Source organism: Diorhabda sublineata, chromosome 7, assembly GCF_026230105.1.
Source record: "Diorhabda sublineata isolate icDioSubl1.1 chromosome 7, icDioSubl1.1, whole genome shotgun sequence".
Taxonomy (NCBI): Eukaryota; Metazoa; Arthropoda; class Insecta; order Coleoptera; family Chrysomelidae; genus Diorhabda; species Diorhabda sublineata.
The window spans coordinates 16,841,630-16,861,054 of record NC_079480.1 but is presented as its reverse complement, the minus strand read 5'-3'; the positions used below and the strand labels follow the sequence as shown (position 1 = coordinate 16,861,054).

Genomic DNA, 19,425 nt, shown 5'->3' with positions numbered 1-19,425 from the left:
CCATATTAACATCTTCAGCTCTTCATATCAGAAATCGTGTCATTCATATTAGCAAAAAATATCATTTTAATAGACGAAAACTTCTTCTCCGTGGCAAAAATCAACGAGATTAAGATGTAAGTCTCCTCTTTGAATAGAAATATTTCTTGATCAGTGCCAATTTGTGTCTATCTACTAATTTACTCTTCTTACCGGACGTTTTCAACTCGCGATTTTTCATTTCTGATTTTAGTTCTGCCATTTTCAAGTCAGCTAGTCTCTTGTCCATTTTACATAACTATTTATCTATGATATTTTACTTCTAACATTTAATGTTCTTATTTATTAAAACAGTTTTTAAACGGCGAGTTGTATTTATATACACGGTGTATCTCAATTACAAAAATTACTCACACTAAATACGCTAAAGTGTTCACTATTCACTATATTATTCACTAGTACTTAACACTACTTTAAAATTTTTAACTTGAAATGTATTTTTTAAAAACATTATTTCACACAATTATTCACTTAATCGCAATCAAAAAAATAACTAGAATTGATTATACTGTACCCACTGTTTACACTACCACTACACCAACACTCACAATTACACTGTCTGACGCGCGTTTTGATAACAAAGTTATCGTCTTCAGAGATTGAAGGTAAAAAACAGTTTGATAAGTGTTGGAGTAGTGGTGGTATAAACAGTGTGTTAAGAATGAATATCACCAACGGTTCCAGAAATTGCAACTTATAATTTATTATAACTGACTGCAACTGACTAAAAATGTATGAGAAAATATTTTTATATAAATGAAAAACGCTGATGAGGTCTCCGCACTGTGACTCCGTGGAAACAGTAACTCATCGGTTTCTGTAGAAACAGTCGAGATAATTCAGTAAAATACTCACTAATTCTGAACACCCTAACATCAAATTATTTATTGACTGTCACAGCTGCTAGAGCCTATTAGTATTATCCCATTCCAAAAATTTCAGCTACTGAAAAATTCTAGTTTTCCGCAAACAAAAAAATCTCCTTAGACATTATCCATACAAACAGTTACCACTTAATGTAAACAGGTTATAAAAGCAATAGAACGAAATTGCCACCTTGTAGGAAATGTACCCGCGCAGCCGCCAAACATTAGATTCTAGTTATACAACATAACCCGCTTCACGGTCTATATCAGTAGGAAAGTTTGTAGCATTATGATCAAATTGGTGTCAAGGAGGTCAATGGGAATGGCAATGATATATTGAGATATTAATAAATGGTCCTGAATACGGATGTTTTGGGAAAGCATGTAGATATGAATTTTTTGCATATTTTTCATTTCTCACGAAAAAATAACAATATCGTTATCTAAATTTGATAACTCGTATCTAAGTGCAGTAATTACACACTTTTCTCTCCTCACAAATCTCTGGACCTTTTCTCGGGATTATATTTTCAGTAACTTTATCAACCTAAGACATAATACCTACTCAAAAAATAATCCCTCCATTTCATTTTCAGTATGGTTTATTCGTTTCTTTTATCTCATTTTAAATGTTATCAATTCATCGTTAATATTGGGTGGTCAAATTAAAATATTTCAGGTTTGGTTTAAATACCAAAAATGGTCAATTTCAATCTGGGCAAATTTTAAACATAGGTTCCAACTTATATCGTTCATAATATCACTAATATATTTCAGGAAGGATAACGTTTAACGAGTCTAAATATGGACAGAAAGCACCCACTCAACGTCTCTCCCTTCTAAGGCAATAAAATCTTTATTTTCCTCTGCAATACGTTCACTTAATAAAGAATACTACATATTTTCTCTACTTTCAGAGGACTACATAAAATAATTTTCCTGAGAAGTTCGTAGTATTCGTTAGATGTTGCTTGTGTAAAAACATTTTTGACAATTTAGAATATTTCTTATGAATTATCACATTTTAATCAGCATTTAACTACTAAACTACAACTGGCGTTCACATTGCTGTTGCTCTGATAATAATTCGACTTACTTGTGCTGCCGTCAGGTAATAAAGTATCTAGAGCATTAAGGGTATATGCAGAGCAAGTAATATTACTGTATCGCCAAAATTCTTTAGCAGAAAGCTCTAACATTTCCCTGAATACTTCAGCCCGACCTAGAATACATAAAATAGTTCACAATATAAACTTTTAATGATAATTTAATATTATATGCTTGATTACAACTTAAGCCAATTAAGCATTTTTATATTTATTTATTTATTTGATGAAATAAAAATTCTGTCAACAGTTGGTATTTGGCACATATTACCCCACAAAATTAATATACTTGCAGTTCATAGTATATTTATTTGTACTATCTAAAATGATGAGTTGTTATTTTAAAAAAATATTCATTGATTCTAATTTACTTTTTTATTTTAGGAATAATTCATTTTTGCGAAAAAAAAAAAGAAATAAATTCGAGACTCAATCTGTTCTGACAAAAGCAGCATTGCCATATTTCAATTTTATGTTTACAATCTAACTTAATTATTAATAGAAAGACTGAGGGCCCCCGTAAGGGCTACTGGCGGCTGTGTGTAAAAAACTATTTTGGCATTCATAAGGCATTTTGGATTATTTTTGTTTAAAGTAGATAGATAGGTAGGTGCTCGAAGTAAAGCAGAAAACTGATCTTGCATTACTGACGTACCAAAAAATCAAATTGAAAATATATATATATATATCCCCTTTTATAGCGTTATACGCCTTTGGGTTCCTAATCTCCAGGCCTGTCTATCTTGCCAGTCGTCGACTGCTAGGTTCCTTTCGGACATTGCTCTAGTGATTCCTTGTAGCCATGTTCTAGGTGGTCTTCCCCTCTTTCTTTTTTCTGTGGGGGTCCATTCTAATATTATTCTTGGTTGTCGTTCTCTTCCCATTCTCTTAACGTGTCCGTACCAAATCAACTGTTTCTTTTCTATATCTTCTACTAAAGTTCTTTCTACTTTCAATTGTCTTCTTATTTCCTCGTTTCTTATATGTTCCGTTCTAGATATTCTTGCTGCTCTCCTCCAGAAATCCATTTCCACTGCATTTAAGTTATTTTTTTGCTTTTCTGTAAGTTGCCAAACCTCGGAGCTATATGTAATTATTGGTTGTAAAATGGCGTTGTATATTCTCTTTTTTGTTTCTGGTCTAATATTCTTTTGCCACAGCACTGAGTTCAGGGCTCTTATTACTTTTCTTCCTTTGGTTATTCTGTCCCTAATTGTTTCCTCGTTTCGTCCTGTTGTTGTTAGTTTTACACCTAGGTATATGCATTCCTTACAGTTTTTAATTATTTTTCCCTCTAGATCTAAATTCCCAGGGGAATCTTCTGATCCTATACATATGTATTGTGTCTTCTCCGTGCTAACCTGTAGACCCCATTTTTGGTATTCTTCTATAAGTTTTCTAGACATGTACTCCAGATCTTCTTTTTCCTGTGCTACCACTACCTGGTCATCGGCATAGTGCAGTGTATACAAGGTGCTCTCCCCAATAGTTAGTCCCATTCCTTTACATTTTTTTTCCAAACTCTTAGGGCTTCATCTATGTATATGTTGAACAGAGTTGGGGATAAACAACACCCTTGTCGCAAGCCTTTGGTTGTTTTGAAAATATAAAAAATTAAATTCTTATCATAAAAAACTTCAATTCACAATCGAGGTCGAGCAAAATAATAGAATCAATTTTCTTGATGCTACATGATATAAAATTAACAATAACATAAGAAGAGAATGATATACGAAATCAACTTGGTCCTCAAGATATTTAAACTTCAATTCGTATCATAATAAGTTTGGCTGATAGATCTATCCAACTATCAGATGCTGAATTTAGATGTTCAAAAAGCAAAAACTGCATTGAAAGAAAATAATTATGCGGAGAAAATGATAAATAACATATTCAAGAAAATTCAATACTACTCTCCACTTATTTTTTAAAAATATGCAGATACTTCTGATGAAAAATACCTAGGTAACTTCGTTACAAAGTCCAAAATAGTACAATAGAAAAATTAAAAATAGCTATAGTAGTAGCGATATTTTCCGAGACTTTGCTATTTCAAATTCATTAATAACATTCCTAGAATTCATACCATCAAAAATTTCTTGTTTTAATGCTAATATCGTTAGAGCAGACAATCTTTCTTGACACATTGTCGATCTTAAATAATATTTAATTTTGAGAAAGATCGCTCGCCAGAAGGTAAAGGAAATGCCAGAAGAGTTCTTAGTGAAATGCCTACGTTTGGAAGGGTGGAAATTAAATTGTTTTAAAATATATATCGTAAAATACTTGAGTGAGGTCAGTATCTTTAGGTAATGAAAACAACTTTAACGTTTTAATTTCATTATCCAAATCATTGGAGTCTATATCCTTATTATACTGATCTGTCAGTCGTTCTTCAAGAAAATAACGTTTTAAAAGATCGCTGTCTCTCAATTTGAATCCGAAAATATTATCATACTCATTTAATAAGTCAAATCGTTTTTTTTTAGAGAGCTTAAAGTTTGATTTATAATTTTTAAGAAAAGCTAATTTTAAAGGTGGTAAGTTTTGGTTTAAATTTTCTCCTCGCCGTTAGTAACGGTGGAAATTATTTTTTTTACCCTAGTATTGGCGCTTCCAAAGGATGGCGCCCGTGTGCATTGCATATAATAGCGGTTGCCCTCGAAAAACTACATTTAAATATGTATTAGAAAATTGAAAATAAAGCCAAAATCTGAGTCCTAGTTAAGCTAGTAGGTAATGTCGTCATATAGTAACGAAAAAGGAGTTGAGTATTAATTTAAAAATAAGTGGATATAATATTAAGTATTCATGCTATAATCACTAAAACACTGTTGTGAGAAGGCATTGAATTGATTCTAATTTTGATAACTAAATATTACGTTCACTTATATTTTTTCCTCTATTATTAAGATTACTTAAAACTGTAAGTTCTCCACTCTTACACGCCAGCATTTTACAGTATTGTTACGAGAGCTGCTACATAAGTTTTGAGATATGGCAACACTGATATAAATATGTCAAATCAGACATTACCATCATTAAGTTTGACATTCTTAATGGTGCTTTACACTGTTCACACCACCACTACACTGTCTGACGCGCGTTTCGATAACCAAGTTATCGTCTTGAGAGACTGAAGATAAACTAAAATCTAATAACTTTTTTCCCGCTGGAATTAATTTTTGCGTTAGAAGGTTCATTGGCGGGAAAATTTAGTATAAAACAGGTGAGTCAAGTTATTAGATTTTAGTTTACCTTCAGTCTCTGAAGACGATAACTTGGTTATTGAAATGCGCGTTAGATAGTGTAATTATAAGTGTTGATGTAGTGGGGATATAAACAGTGTATTCAGTATGAATATCGTCAACGGCTTCAGAAATTCCAACTTAATTTTTAATGGCGAACATACGCAGCGTTGTCATACGAATGCTGTTTGAGTTGCTCACAGATACTTGAAACATTCATCTTCATCCAAAAATGGAAATAAATCGTGAACGTTTTCGTGCGATTATTTTTTATGATTTTCGACATGGATTAAACCAACAGTGTACCGATCAACTCGCTTCAACTTTTTGTGATGAAGCACCATCTCGAGCATTTTGCTACAAAATGAATTTCGTGAAGGTCGTCCAACATCTGCTGTTGTACCAAAAAACATAGTTTTTTTCCTATTCCAGAATTACCTATAATGTTAACTCTACCGCCGAGAGCATTTCTAACTACCTAGTTAGCTTTGCATAACCGATGCTACTACGTGTCAAATAGCTGGAAAATGGTTTGGAGACGAAGATAGGCATATTACTATGCGTACAGTATATCGTTGCCTTGGAACCTTTGGGGTGTTGTATTAACTGCACCGCAATGATAGTCAAGCGTGCTTATTAAGGATATATGAAGATGGAGAAGCACGAAGAAGACCAGTCAATCTAGAGGTGCCACCAAACGTTAAGATAGGCTTTTCAAGCAACTATTTCCGTCTTTTACTATGGATCAAATTGATGACCTATAGATTGAAGAACCAATACCAAATGTCGAGTCATTTTGTTTTTTCGTATTTTATTCTTTCCTCAAATTTTCAAGTTAATACTACGGGCGCTCCCAAAAATCACGCAAAGCCCAGCTTGGCAGGGTAATTTGTCCTAAATCAAGATCATTTCTCATAAAAACTATAATCCGCACAAAAATGTCTGTCTCTTCCAATAAAATTATCGTAACGATTATATTTTTTTAAGAAATGACCTTCATTTAGGAAAAATTTTCCTCTGCACGGCTGGGTTTGGACTGATTTTAGGGATAGTCCGTAAATTTCCAAGTCAATACATAAAATGAATGATGAATTTTAATCACATAATTCCAACATGACAGACGTACAGAGTAAGCTGAGTATTTTAATGAAAAATTAAATTTTAGATTTAGCTTCAATAAAATTATAAAATTGAAAAGTATTGTAACATTAACTACAGAAAAAGTTGTAATTCAAATTTAAAGAATGTACAACAAAAGTGATTTATTTCAAGAGAATAAATAAAAGTGTGTCTTACCCAATTTGCAAGCTAACGTCAATGGTGTCAAACCAGCTTTATTAACAATACCATTACTAGCTGGAAGTTTGGGATGTCGTAGAGCATAACCAAACATATCCTGAAAATTATATGAAATAAATTTAAAGAATAGTTCGATGATTATGTTGAATACGTTTCCAAAACAATTAAAGTCATGATTGGAATCAAGCTCCGCCTAGCAATTTGCCTTTATAATCACATTATCAAACCCCAAAATATAACTAAAACCAAAGAATCTCATGATCTCAAAATTTTGAAAGCAGATATATCTAATTATCTAATTATAAAAACTGTTATTATGAAATCAGAAGATTATAATAATTGAAAGATAAAATTATTAAAAGATGATACAACTTACAAGAAAATTAAACAAGATCCTATTCTTATCAAAAACAAAATAATAATCTAATTCGATCTTGAGAAGAACAACTGTTAATTTCGCCATCAGATGCAAAGAGATCCATCTTTTTATTGCAAGGTGAAGATACTGTAAATGTAGCTATAACTCCAAAATGATTGTATTTAGGTATAGAGAATATAAGATAAAAAATAAACTGTATGTGTCAAGGATATCTAAAAACATAAAATACATAGGGTGATCCATTCGAAATAACAAAGTTCGTTATGTTTCCGGAAAAAGAAAAGATTTGACCACAATGTAGATACAAGCCGTTTCCAAGATAAATGAGGCGCTCCATACGTAAAACTCACTCTGTATAGTCCTAGTTTATGAATCTATCACAACTATAGATTGACATATGTCATAAATCTCTTCATTCTTTGCGACTTTGTCAATAGTTGTAGTAGTTTGAGTTTCCATTTTTATAGCGATCGCCCACTATGCCCACCAAGCTGTTCTCATCTTCTACTTCTACTATTCGTCTATTAGAACTTCGGTAGCCTTTTATCTGACTCAAATAATCTTGTCGCTATCGAACTATCCTTGACGATTCGGTTATTGCCATCCGTTTATTCAAACCTTTGTGTTTAAAACCACCAAGCCACGCCACTGCTTATCGTAGACTGTCTGGCAGGAATATTTCAAAGAAATTCAAAGAAATAAGCCTTCCGACAAACTCGACCAATAGAAATGAATTTATTTTTGTTTACGATTCGATGTTTTGATTGGTAAACAGTGGACTGACGGTTTGTTGGATGTTTACCAAATTTTATACGGGGAGTAAACATTATTTTTCATTTCTTAATTTGGTATGAGTGCCGTGCGTATTTATGAATTATTTATTGTTATTGTTGATATTGGAAGAACTATAATTATTAACTGCAATGTAGTTCACTCTCAATTCCTGTGCGCCAAGCATTTCAATTATTTTTTTCAGTCAAATCAAATCAAATTTCAAAAAGTTGAAATACATTATTTTCCCTGAAAATTAACTAGTTAGAGACAAATTATATTTTTGATAGTTCTTTTCCACGAATTTATTTTATTTCTGTTATTATTTAAGAAAACGAAACAAAAATAAATGGAAGAGTAAAATGTAAATGAAAATATGAGACATTAAGACTTACCAATTTATCACAGACGACAACCATATGTAAAATCATATTACCAAAATTATCTTGGTAGTCTGGGTTAGCTCCACTATCAAGTAAGAGATTATAAACACTCTCATTTGCGCAACAAGCTGCCCATGCTAAAGGATATTCTCCCAAATATGCCAAACCTTCATAATCAGTATGTTTAGCTGGTTTAGGTCGTTGTTGGTCCCTCGGAAGAAAAAAACTGCCTGGAAATGATATTAAAATAGAACAGTGTTCACAAATTTGTTGTTAAGCTTAAATATACTTAGTCACATTAGAAGTGTTACAACCAGAAAGAATAATTTCTTGACCTTGTTTTTTTCGAACATCAAAACTGCAGACTGAGAAAATAATATTGACATTATATCTTTGACTATTGCCACAAAATCACAAAAATGTATCAAAATGTCACAAATATAACCATAACATTTTGACCAAGGTGAAAATTGTGGTCTACCGAATTTTTGCTTCTTTTATCGCGAAATTATCTATCATGTATTAACTGTAGTGCACTAACGGCTATACATGTTGGCAGAATAGGGTAGAGAAGCACGAAGAAGACCAACTAGTCAATATATTCATACCGCCGAGAGTCAAGGCTTCAAGTAGGGATGCGAGATCGTTTGCCATTACCCGAGTACGAATCCTGTTCGTAACACTTAAGCTAGTGCACATATTGGCAGTAAGATTATCGTACAAAAATTCGTCGTAGGAACCAACGTTATATTTGTTTTGCTGTTGAAAAGCATGTGCTCTGTAGTTATAATTTGGGAGACTTATCCAATCACCACTTGTTTTTATTCGAGGTCGTAAGAGAACTGAGTGTTATGTTGATGATGTCCTGCACATCGCTTTACTCACGTTCACATATTGCACCGACCTTCTTTAAAAAATTATCATTAATGATTTTCCATGGTCACTTCGGTGACAAGATTAAAATCCCATTAAACAGGTGTGGGATGACATAGCACAATTTGAATAACTCTCCTGATAATCCGTAGCAGTTAATTTACAAAATTGAAGTTGCTTGCTATACACAGACATCAATTACCTACTTTTCTGTTCTCCTAGACATGAATTAAACCAGTGGTCGCAAAACTTTTCAGTTGGTGAGCATTTTTAAACCTTTTAGTGAGCTACCTGGAGATATGGGGCCAAAGAAAGTACGCAAAATGGAATTTAAACTAGTTTATTACAAACGAACATTTATTTCTAGTATTAATCAAAAGATGTAGAAAGTATAAAAAAAAGTTTAAATGTTCATTACAACGATTACATCTTTTGGGTCATCAAGTATTTTCTTTAAATTTGGAAAGTATGTTGTAGCTGCCTTTCTGATGCAGTTGTCCAAATGTTCATCAATCAATCTGTTTCTACATTTGTTTTTTATGAATTTCATACATGAAAGAGATGCTTCACGCAAGTATGTAGAACTGAACATAGCTTTCAATCTCAATGTAACTCGAACCACAATTGAATACTTTTCTTTGAGGACTAGAGGCCAGACATTAACAGTTGTAGAGAGGGATTTTAGATACAGGTCATTCTGAAAATCAACAACATCTATTTCAACGGCAGCTTGATCTCTACCAAAATATTTTACAACAAAAACTGAAAAATCTCTGCATCGATCTCTACAAAGGGAGAGAGTTGACGAAATATGCCACAACTAATATACTTTTAAAGTCTTGGAATCATTGATAAAATTATCGTTTTAAATCTGAAAGAATTTTCACGTATTCTTGGTTATTTCTGGGGTGTTGTGGAGGATTTTGTTTGTCAACGATCTGCTTCAGACTAGGAAAGTGCTTGAATTAAAACTGACATATTCTTTTCCCACAACTCGAGTTTGTTTGAAAATGAAGTTACATCTGAAATCACTCCGCCAATGTGCTTATCTTTGCCTTGAAGCTGCAGGTTTAAGTCATTCAACTTTTCAGTTATATCAGTGGGGTCAGTATCTCACCAGTTCGGTTAGATGCTCACCCCGATCTTTCAAGAATTTCACCAGTGCAGGTAGCAACTTTTTGAAACGTTACATAACTCTGCCTCTACTAGCCAACGAACTTCTATATGAAGCAACAGATCACCATACTGGCATTCTAACTCTTCAATTAGTTCTTTAAACAGTCGTCTTTGAAGTGCATGTGCTCTTATTTTATTTAATATTTTGACAACTGTTTTCATGACATTGTTCATACTTAAGAACTTTTGCACACAGTTACTGCTGGTGTATAATGCAATGGTAAGACAAAAATGTTGGTATCTCACTGTCTTCACGACACAAGGCAATACATCCTTTCTCCACGCCTACCATTGCAGGAGTTCTATCCGTAGCTTGGGCCACCAACTTCTTCACAGGAATGTTTTTAGATTAATGAGCTTTTTAAATGTTAAAAATATATCATTTCCAGTTGTATGCCCAGTAAACGGCACAACATTTACCAGTTTTTCTTTTGTTTCAAATACCATTTTTACAAAAATAGCCAACTGAGCTGTATCAACTATATCAGTTGATTAGTCAAGTCAATAATTACAACGACCAAAAAAGTTTTAAGCTGTAAAACTAAATCAGAACTTCAACTATTAGCATTACTGTATTAGCAGAAAGCTATACAGATTTAATAACAGACATGATATCAGCTTTGTTTTTGAAGTTATCAAATAATGTATCTGCAGCTACTAAAAATGCAGTGGAAACCCAAATGACGCATCGCTAGCTGTCTTTTACTTGTCTAGTGTTTTAAAAAAATTTTACTGTTGTGCATTTAGCTGAGATTTTAACTGCATCACCTTCTCTCTTCTCAGAGCCGAATTCAGCGGATAATCTTTTTTTCAATTCCACTGTGAACTGTCTAGAAATGACGCTCAACATTTCCTTTCTTTCCAACTCACATTACAAAGTAAGCTCACAAATTTATCTTTAACTTGCTTAAAAAAGTAATCGGTTTCCCCCTCTGCATGTTAGTGATAGGTTTTAGGCTTTTTGCTTGAACTAACCATAGTCAAAACAAACAAGGAAAGAGCTTAAACGTGTACAAGTGAATTAAATATATACGGCACAGACATAACCTCATTCTGGCCACACACGTGACAATAACAGTCTGCGAAACAAAAAATTGTAACTCCGCCAATTACTAATCGGCTGCAGCGCTCCTAGGTACTCAGTGTTTCCAACCCTCTGAGCGTCACCGCGAGCTAGCCAAAATTACCCCGCGAGCCCCCGGTGGCTTGCGATCGAATGTTTGGTGACCACTGAACACATTAGCAATTTTTTCCAGAGTACCTACAATAACTTTGTCTATTACATTATCGCAAAATCAGAGTTGAAATTGAGATTATTCCTTATTAGTTTAAGCAGTACTAACATCACAGAGTATGTATTTTAATACATTTTTAATATTTTTGAAAAATTTTGTACTGAAAAAACAGTATCGATCGTGGCGAAAGTTAACAGCAGAGCCTGAAGAATCGGAAAAAATAAAAAAAAGAAATCGTAGAATGCAAGGACAACTATATCCTAGATTGAAATAAAATTCAGAGATTTGAAAATAACCGAAAAATTAAAAAAAAAACGGTGTTTGAAGAATTCTGGTCAAAGATGACGTGGGATCAAAGAAAGGTTCACGTGTATTCTAATCTGCGAAAACAAATTACCAAAGTGAAGACAAATGATGCAGAAAAACCCAAGGTTCCTTCCTGTATTTCATCGATGATGGCCAGAAAACAATCAAGTTTGAATACATTTAATCTTGGGACAATATGATTCGTCAGTAATGGGTAAATTCAAGTAAATGTGTTGGAATGCATGAAGTTACCGAAGTCAAATTGTTGCCAAAAAAAGTTGAAAAAGAAGACAAAAACCAATATCGTTATTTTGACGAATTTTTCAACATCCTTCCAAAACTGCCATCGCATTATGTGCGGAAAGATTCAAGCAAATTATTTTTGGAGCCTTAGTTTCAAACACTATCTGACGTCTATAAATTATACAAGGAAAAATGCGCTGCGGATAATAAAAATCCATACAGCATTAAAATATTTAAACAGAGATTCAAGCAGAACAAATACCGCCGCGCCGTGAATTATTATAATACATTTCTAACTATTGAGAATTGACTTTTTTCTATTTTTTTACTAAGAATTGCGAAGTGTTAATAAGTTGATATTTTTAGTAGTAGGCTTTGTATTGGATGTTCCTTTGTTAATTGAAACTAAGCATAAAAATTTGATCCCTTTGTTCATTCAAAACGTTGAAAATTTAGTAGTTTTCAATTTCAAGATGACCTATCTGCAATATCTAAGTAACTTACATCGAAATAACAGAATCAAACTTATCACATTATTTACATTTGATTATATTAAAACTTTTTCCAATATGAAAAAAATATCCAGAAGATTAGACTCTAAACGGTTTTTTGACGTTTCATGTTATTATCCTATTAATAATAGGATTTATTTTATGGAATATAATTTTCAATTTTTTAGATAAATTAATTAATTGTAGACTGAGTCGTTTGTTTTTTTCTAGTAGAATTTTGGTGGAATCTTCAAAATGTTTAATTTCAAAATACTCACCAATAGCTCTTTGATTAACATTCGCACCAGCTTCGACTAAATCTTGAACTAATTCGTTATTATTGTATGCTATAGCCAAATGTAGAGCACTAGCCCCTAAAATATACAATTGTATGATACATCAAAACAATCAATTATGTGTATAAGAAATTATTGTAGTTTAGTGAAAACCACAAATATTTAGAATTATGGATCACATAACTAAGAACCCTTCCTCACACTCTCAAAAATACTCTCGCCAATAAATGTATTAGCTGGGAAAGTTCCTTTACATCCGCGAAACTATGAATCATTTATTCCACTCCGATGCATATAAGGAACGAAATTGTTAACAAATTCAATGTGTAGTTTTTAAAAAATCGTGTGGTTATTACAAGCTTTGATTTAGTTCCAACTATGTGTAAACAAATCTTGCAAGTTAAATTTGATCCACTTCCCGGTCTCCGATTGTGCTAGAATTTTGCAGGCATGTATAAATAGGATGACAATGGAATATTATTGTGATCTGATCTAATGATGGGGAAGATGGCCATAGGAACTCGGAAATTAAATTAATGACGCAACCCCATCGAGTTTGGGCTTATTCCATTCGTCTAAACGAGTACTTTGTTATCAGATGGTAATCAGGGTCTGATGATGAGTAAGATGGCCATAGGAACTCCGAAATTAAATGAACGACTCAACCCCATCGAGTTTGGGCTCATTCCATTCGTCTTGACGAGTACTTTGTTACTAGATTGTAACCAGGGTTTGATGATGGGTGAGATGGCCACAGGAACTCGTATGTGGGTTTATAAGTTATATAAGTTTTAGTATAATATAGAATTATGAAGTTATAAAGTGTTATATTTCTTATTAGTGTTTATTTTTAACTTTTTAGTTCATTCTATTAACAAATAAAAGCTTATTTTTAAAAAAGGGCTTTAATACAATATAATTGATAGGCGATAGAAACCACAAAACCTTCATTGCTAAAATCTGTTCTCCCACAATCTGATTAAGTGTCCATGTTCCACAGACATATTTTACTGTAACTGTTGTTCTTGAATGGAACGGAATACGAATATATTAATTTCGTACCCCAATTTCTGTCATAGGAATCGATTTTTATATCAATCGAAAATTTTAATTTTTATAGCATAAAAAAATATTTCAAACCTAAATATTCTTCTCCTTCCACTACATCCAAGGCTAATTTGGGGAAGCACTTTATTAACGTCCTAGCTAGTCTAGTATGGATCTTCGTATCACACATAATAAGGACATGAAGAAGAGTTTCTCCAAGTGATCCTCGATACTGCATCTGCCAACAAGCTTCGTGGTCCTCCCATTTGCCCAGTGGATCATATCTAAAATAATAAAAAGAAAAGAATTAATTTAAAAACAAACACTTATAATTTAAAATGAAATCATCCCAAAATTACTGGATAAAATCAGCCCATAGTCACTGAAGGTTAGATCTGCAAATTATGGTGAGTTCGTAGTCCAATTAATTTAATTTGACCTTTATGTTTATCTCTTGGTTAAAGAGAAGTGGTTTTTTCAAATATACGGGACTATCTCTATCTAAATATTCATTTTCTATCGGTGCAATGAGGTATAATTCCGGTCATTGTTATTTGTTTGTCCCCTTTGCAAATAGCACAAGAAAAAGTTATTATTAAAATGTAGAATTAAAGATCTTTGTTCCTTGAACGACAAATTTGAAGGTTAAGGACTATAAAGTAAATCATGGGTGAACATCAGAATTTCATTAAATCGGATTGTGAGACCTGTACAGAGATATTACTTCGTCATCTCATTAGATTATGGGTACAAGTTTACTTATAAATATTAAGTTCGTGGGTGATCACACTCACTCTACAAAAAGTGTTTGTATTATAGCTCTTTTTACTGTAATTACACAGTATTTAAATTCCAATATAATATAGAGTTTATGTACTATGCAAAGGACATCCATTCGATGTCTGACAATATCTTGAATTCAAATTAAGTATTCCATAAAAGCTGAACCATATTTGTACTTTAAGCAATTTCAATGTCTATCTTTCATTTGTGGTATTTTTGTGATAATTAATAAAGAGTAGTAAGAGTAGTTAAATCAACATGTACGTTTGGTTTGAGCAGAGTCGAACCTAAGTCCAAATTACACCAAAAAAAACTAGAATATTACAGGTTGTCCATATTATTGCTAGTATTTATTTTTCTACCGTTGAGTATTTAGATTCTGATTCATTGTAATACCAATGGTTCATAAATACGAGAGCCGTTGTTTTTTCAGCCTCCGATCGCTCCGTGCAGTCGCTACTCGGGAAAAAGACAGCGGGCATGCGCTATAGGCGACTGCAAAACTCTCGCACTACACTCTCCTCCATTGTTGACATTCATGCGTCAGTCGGCATTGTGCTATAGCTACGTAAACATGTCCGCCTTTATTGACGTTACCGCCAAGTGTGATTGTTTTCTACAGCCTGAATGCCATTGTGCTGCAGAAATCCATCAGAGAATGAGTCGTATATATGGGAAAAACTTCATGAGTGATGGTGTTGTGCGTGAATGGTGTCGAAAGTTTAAAAATGAAGGGGGCCAAGGACGCAAATCTATCGTTTGATGACCTGGTTCAACGAGTTGACAGAATGGTTTAAAAAACCGCAGATTCGCCGTTTCTGCTTTGTCTATCGAATTTCCAGAACTTCTGTTTTGTACTTTACTTGAAATCATTGGGGGCAACATTCTTTGAAGAGGGTATTTGAAAGATTGTCCACGGATATGACAAATGTCTCAATCTCTGTAAGGTATTTGGATATTGAAACAATTGACCGTTGGTTAGGAGATTCTCACAGGATGTATTTTAGAGTATTCTTAATTTTTGTTTGCTTCTTTATGCACGTATTTCCAAGGTCTCATTAATTCAAAACGGTGTGATTTGATATAGGAAGGAATTTCATATCGTGCCTGATATTTGTGAGGGATGTTTCTGACATTTGTAAATATTTTGTATGACTGTTCCTACTTGTTCTTCTGGATTAAGATGATAGGCTCTCAAAATATATTCAGTATCTTTCTTCTATTATTTTTTAGATGTAATATCGGCTGTATATATATAATGATATAAATTTGAGTTCTGTCTTACGTCACTTACTTACAAAAAAAAATAGTTTTTCTGTGGCTCTATGTTGCATTTTTTTTCATACGGCATAATTACTTGAAGGTAATTAAATTAAATGGTCCCTATTTGTAGTAGCTCAGAGCTTCTCCTAACACCTTATAAAAAACAATTTATTTAACATCCTCTTCTTTCAACACGTCATTCAAATAAACTATTTATGGTTTTACATTGTTTGATAATTTATTAATGATATTATATTATTAAAAGAATAATTCTGTTTATAATACAAAGAGGCTATTTAAATAAGAATATCATGTAATAAGAATACAATTACGTACAATTTAATTGAGTATCAGAAGGGAAGATGACACTGCAGTCGGTATCAAGACTATTTATCTATACTGCAACTAAACGGCTGGAACGATTTGAATGAATTTTGGCATTCAAGTGCGGGCCTAGATGATTTAGATTCTCAAATTAGCCCAGCAGATGACGCTGCAGTCGGTATCTAGATTATTTATCTCAGGTTTTCCTCTCAAATTTAGGGGGAAAAATGTGGGATGGGGGGTTTTTAGGTATATTTTTAGGGATTTTTATATATTCAATTATCGATATTTCACATTATAAAAAATAAGCTGCTTAACAGAATAAATTTGATTGAAATGTTATAAAATTTGATTACAGTTCGAACCACACTGAAACGGAATGGTGAATCATGCACAACATTTCAACCATCCGCAAAAATTTTGAAATTATTCTTGTCAATATGTATGATTTCAAAAAATCAGAATCTGAAGAAAATGATTTGTTACTTGCAGTTTTCGATAATTTATGAATAAAGAATTTGAAAAAAATGACCTTACCGAATGAAATTATTTATTGACTGTTTGAAATTTAATATTTATTTAATGTTATTTTATTATTTGTAATGTTATTATCTTGAAAATATTTAAATATTTATTTTATAAATAATAAAATTTCTTAGTAATTGTGGTAATTTGAAGGATTTCTGATTAGGGTTATAGGGTGATAAATTATTGAGAGTTGGTAACACTGATTTATCTATACCTACTACCACTCAACGGCTGGATCGACTTGCTGGTACTATTTCAAGTTTTGAGTATATTGATTATATTTCGTTTATTTTTTGACATTTTAGTGTATTATATTAAATTTGTTCAGTTATTATTACATATTACATATACGTAAATATTGAGCGTATTATACTCAGATACAAGTTAAGTGCATAGGATTTCCTTTATTTTTCGACATTTTAATTTGATTGTATTATATTAAGTGTTATTTCGACAATTGACAGACAATTTCTGCAACATGGTAAATACGAAAGATGCTTTCATTGTAAGCATATTTTCAGATTTACAAGCTAATTATATTAATCATGCGTGGCTTTGTGAACGAGCTATTTTGGCCACAAAAAATATCGATGTTGACGCTATTAGCTTCAATTAATACAAAATACAACAGTCATTGCCCGGCAATGAGATATTGTTCAAATCGATCGACACTGTTACCGATCCTGAGTCAACTTTCCTGAAACCACTTAGCTTGCGATTAAAAATTGGTTTACCTATAATTTTGCTTCGGAATTCAAATGCACCTAAGCTATGCAACGGTCATAAAATTAGTAATAAAAAAAATTATGGGCAATGCTCTTGAGGCCACAATTTTGAATGGCAAATTTGAAAGTAAAGTTCTCCTGCCAATGATTCCTTCAAACACAGCCGTTGCATTCAGACGTCTGCAATTTCCAATTCGCTTGGCATTTGACATGACTATTAATAAGTCACAAGGTCAAATAATGTCTTTTCACATGGCTAATTATATTTGGCGTGTTCCGCGTTCAAAATCGTCAAGTTTATTAATTTATACTCCTCATGAATTGACTAAAAATATTGTTTGTCAACTCGCATTAAGATAGAATTAAACAATCATTACTGATTAGAACGAATTGCTTGTAGAAAATTTGATGTTATTTCAAAATAAAGAATAATGAAACTTTTAATTATTTGTCTTTCATTTCATACTTTGATTAATGGACAACGTCTGCCTTGTTATTGAGTCTTGTTGGAGCATCCTGCCAAAGCACCTCGCTGCGCGCTTCCACGGCAAAGATCCAGAACTTTCGAGAAAAAAGCTTCAAAAGTAAGTATTTCTACAAAAAAATTTTATTTTCAGGTAATAATTTTAGTGCTTATTTTAACCAATTATTGTGGCCAAAATGGCTTCTCTTAATGAAAATAGAATATTAAGAACCAAAAATACATCTATTAGGATATTGAGGATTTACTCACAATAAGAAAAACAACAAAGCAGAGTGAAGAAAAGAAGGTAAAAAGGCTGTAAAAGTCCACTGACATTTCACATTACAAAACAATTGCCATAAATTGTCAAAATGGAGCACTATATGAAAGATGATGGCTGGGTTCTGTATGATAGAATAAAAGATAATTGTAGCTTGCGACAAATCATTTACCAAACATAATTTGGTATACAGAATTAGGTTAGATCCTTCGCAACTTAAATTTCTAATAAATTTACTACTAAATAAAAAAAATCATGCAACTTTATTCACCTGCTTAAAGAAGCTTCAATAGGTAATGTAACCTGTTCGTAGTCCCTAAACTTCCATCGGAGGTACTCGGATCGGTTGATAATTTGACTTTTTCCTTCTTGGTACATCAACTGACCAAACTGTTCTCTGATCAATTTCTCAACTTCAACTTGTCCTCCTTGATTATATGCTTCAATCAATTCTCCACCTAATTATTATAAAATAGAATTTAGAGGAATAAGGTTGTATGTGTATACCATGATTGCTAATAAAAATCCTATATTTAATTAACCCTGAGCAGTAGCTATCTAAAAGTGCATCGCGGGATCAATCGGCACCGTGCTCTTTCCTTAGTTTAAATGTATTCAGCTTGCTGATAATTTATTAATTTCGGCATAATCAATTGTTTTTCCATTCCATAGATTTAGGTCAGTATACCATTAGCAGGACATAACAACTTTTAATAAAACTCACACTTTTATTTTTATTTTAATATTTTTACATATAATTTACAAAAAACATTTATTTAAAAATAATTAGTAGTTGAGAAAAAATACAAAAATACAAATTGAATACAATTAAACAAATACGATAATTGAAACAGTTATATAAACAATATAAACAGTAAGAAATAATAACTAGGGTATTGATACGTGTCTATCATTGAAGCACGAAAGACAAAGAGCTGGCTTCGTATAGCACTCCTCACAATATGTGCGAACTTTTCTCACTTTGCTATCAATTTCTTTGGAGGTCATGGTTTTCCTGAGCTTCTCGTAACACCCTGAATATTTTTTTCTCTTTCTCTCAACGTCATGAACTAGCGTATGGATGCGTTTAGGCGTCCTGGACCGTTCCAACATTTCTTGTTCTCTTTCCTGAGCGAATGCTTTCGACAATACCTCCTTGAACTGCAGATGTGGTACGGATTTCCCTGTGCATTCGTTGAACACAAGGCATGCATTGGTGTTTGCTAATCCAAACATTAGCTCTAATGGAACTTTTCTCCACCAAGTACTATGATAACATTTGGTCACTAAAGTCTACTCCT

General features: G+C 32.6%; 1 protein-coding gene across 1 annotated transcript in view; it reads right to left on the bottom strand.

Annotated features, from left to right (window-relative positions):
* Nucleotides 1-19,425, bottom strand: part of LOC130446539 (transient receptor potential cation channel subfamily V member 6) — an 80,241-nt gene that overhangs the window by 57,921 nt on the left and 2,895 nt on the right. Inside the window, exons 2-7 of the mRNA XM_056782857.1 lie at nucleotides 18,396-18,582; nucleotides 13,852-14,042; nucleotides 12,694-12,789; nucleotides 8,104-8,321; nucleotides 6,556-6,655; nucleotides 2,002-2,127 (exon numbers count right to left, since the gene is read on the bottom strand). Coding sequence (XP_056638835.1) covers nucleotides 2,002-2,127; nucleotides 6,556-6,655; nucleotides 8,104-8,321; nucleotides 12,694-12,789; nucleotides 13,852-14,042; nucleotides 18,396-18,582 — 918 coding nt within the window. The remainder of the gene's footprint in view (nucleotides 1-2,001; nucleotides 2,128-6,555; nucleotides 6,656-8,103; nucleotides 8,322-12,693; nucleotides 12,790-13,851; nucleotides 14,043-18,395; nucleotides 18,583-19,425) is intronic.